The sequence below is a fragment of the Nestor notabilis genome, unplaced genomic scaffold, assembly GCF_000696875.1.
Source record: "Nestor notabilis isolate BGI_N333 unplaced genomic scaffold, ASM69687v1 scaffold14042, whole genome shotgun sequence".
Lineage (NCBI taxonomy): Eukaryota > Metazoa > Chordata > Aves > Psittaciformes > Psittacidae > Nestor > Nestor notabilis.
The window spans coordinates 5182-6846 of NW_009919778.1; the positions used below are offsets into that span (position 1 = coordinate 5182).

Sequence of the window (1665 nt, forward strand, 5' to 3'; positions counted from 1 at the left end):
TCTTCTCCCCTCTCTCCTCTCCCTCTCCAGGTTCCCTGGTCCAGGCAGTGCTGACTCAGCCCCCATTGCTGTCAGTGGAACCAGGAAAGTACATCCAGATCACCTGCTCTGGACTTAGCAGCAGCAGCAGCAGCTATGATTCTGTTGGCTGGTACCAGCAGAAGGTATCAGGCACTGCCCCTGTGACTGTGATCTACAGAAACAACAATAGACCCTCGGACATCCCTTCGCGATTCTCTGGATCCTTGTCTGGCTCCACAGGCACTTTAACCATCACAGGGATCCAAGCTGAGGACGAGGCTGTCTATTACTGTGGGAGCTGGGACAGCAGCAGTGCTGATCAGCGTCCTGGTGCCCCCAAGGTGGCCATGGTTGGGTGCTCCTGGTTGACTATCAACTGTCTGCCATGCATGGGGGCAGCAGTCCTAATGGTGGATGTGGAGGGTGTGACGCTCCTGGTAGCGCAGACCTGTTGTGTGGCTGGTTCCTCCTACCCTCAAAATGTCTTGTCCTGTGTCTGGTCCTGTGGCTCAGGTAAGCTGTGAGAAACACTGTCATCTCTGCCGTCCTGCTCTGGTCCCTGTGCTCCCTGCCAGTTCAGGGCTGATGCCCACCCTCCTCCGGTAACAGCAGCTGTGCGTAAAGGTCCTGTGTCAGTGTGTGAGGCTCCCCCTCTGAGCACAGGGTGCCTTGGTCAGGTCAGAAGTCCTGAAGGTTGTGGCAGGAGCTGGAGATGTCTCTTGACATGGTGGAAGCTGTCATAGTGAGGAAGGACAGCATGGGCTTGGTCCTGTGCGGGGCTCTGTTCTCAGTTCCACTGCTGCTGTCCCTGAGGGCAGCCGTGTACCCACAAGGTGTCAGTGTGGTCCCACACTACAGTCCTGAGGTTCATGGGGCAGCCATGAGGCAAAAGGAATGGGGACAACCAGGTGCCTGTGGGTAACTCCCTGGTGCAGGTAGCAGAGGGGGTGCCCCTGGCCAGGCAAGTGCGGAGAATGATATGTGCACTTGATTGGTACAAGCTCCAGCCCAAGCCTATTCGCGGTTGCTGTGAAGCCATTGCAGACCCGTGGCTCACTTGGTAGCTGGAGGAACGGGCTTGTTTCCTCACTGCTGGGTAGACTTAAAGGACCTGGTCTCTGTGTGGTTCCAGTCCCCTTCAAATCCCAGTTCTCTGCTCTGCAGTTCTATTGTGGCACTTAAAGAGAAGCAGCCCCTGCTCAGGGAGCCAGGAGGGAGGTGGGGAGAGAGATGAAGGAAGGATCCTGCCGTGAGACAATGAAGACCCATGCCCTGGGTAGGTGGGGGCTTAAAAGGGAGTTGGGGTCCCCAGCACAGCCCCACTGTGGTGGAGACACAGAGCTGGTTGGATCGAGCCATGGCCTGGACCCCTCTGCTCTTTGCGCTACTCAACATGGTTAAGGTGCCCTGGCCAGACCCGCTGCGTCCACACAGGGGCCCTGTCCTGCTGCCCGGGCAGGGCTGTGCTCCTGGGCACTGGCTGACCCCCGTCTTCTCCCCTCTCTCCTCTCCCTCTCCAGGTTCCCTGGTCCAGGCAGCGCTGACTCAGCCCTCATCAGTGTCAGTGGAGCCAGGAAAGGACGTCCAGATCACCTGCTCTGGGAGCAGCTACAACTACTATGGCTGGGTGTCACACGAGGTACA

The 1665-nt window shown here is 58.0% G+C and overlaps 2 gene segments (V, D, J or C); both read left to right on the forward strand.

Annotated features, from left to right (window-relative positions):
* LOC104402491 overlaps positions 1–607 on the forward strand; it is a 1468-nt gene extending 861 nt beyond the window's left edge. Inside the window, 2 exon segments of the V gene segment in view lie at positions 31–534; positions 597–607. Of these exon segments, the coding sequence occupies positions 31–534; positions 597–607 (515 nt within the window).
* A 138-nt stretch (positions 608–745) lies between these two features.
* The window catches only part of LOC104402492, a 1271-nt gene continuing 351 nt past the window's right edge, over positions 746–1665 (forward strand). The window contains 2 exon segments of the V gene segment in view: positions 746–854; positions 1542–1660. Coding sequence covers positions 746–854; positions 1542–1660 — 228 coding nt within the window.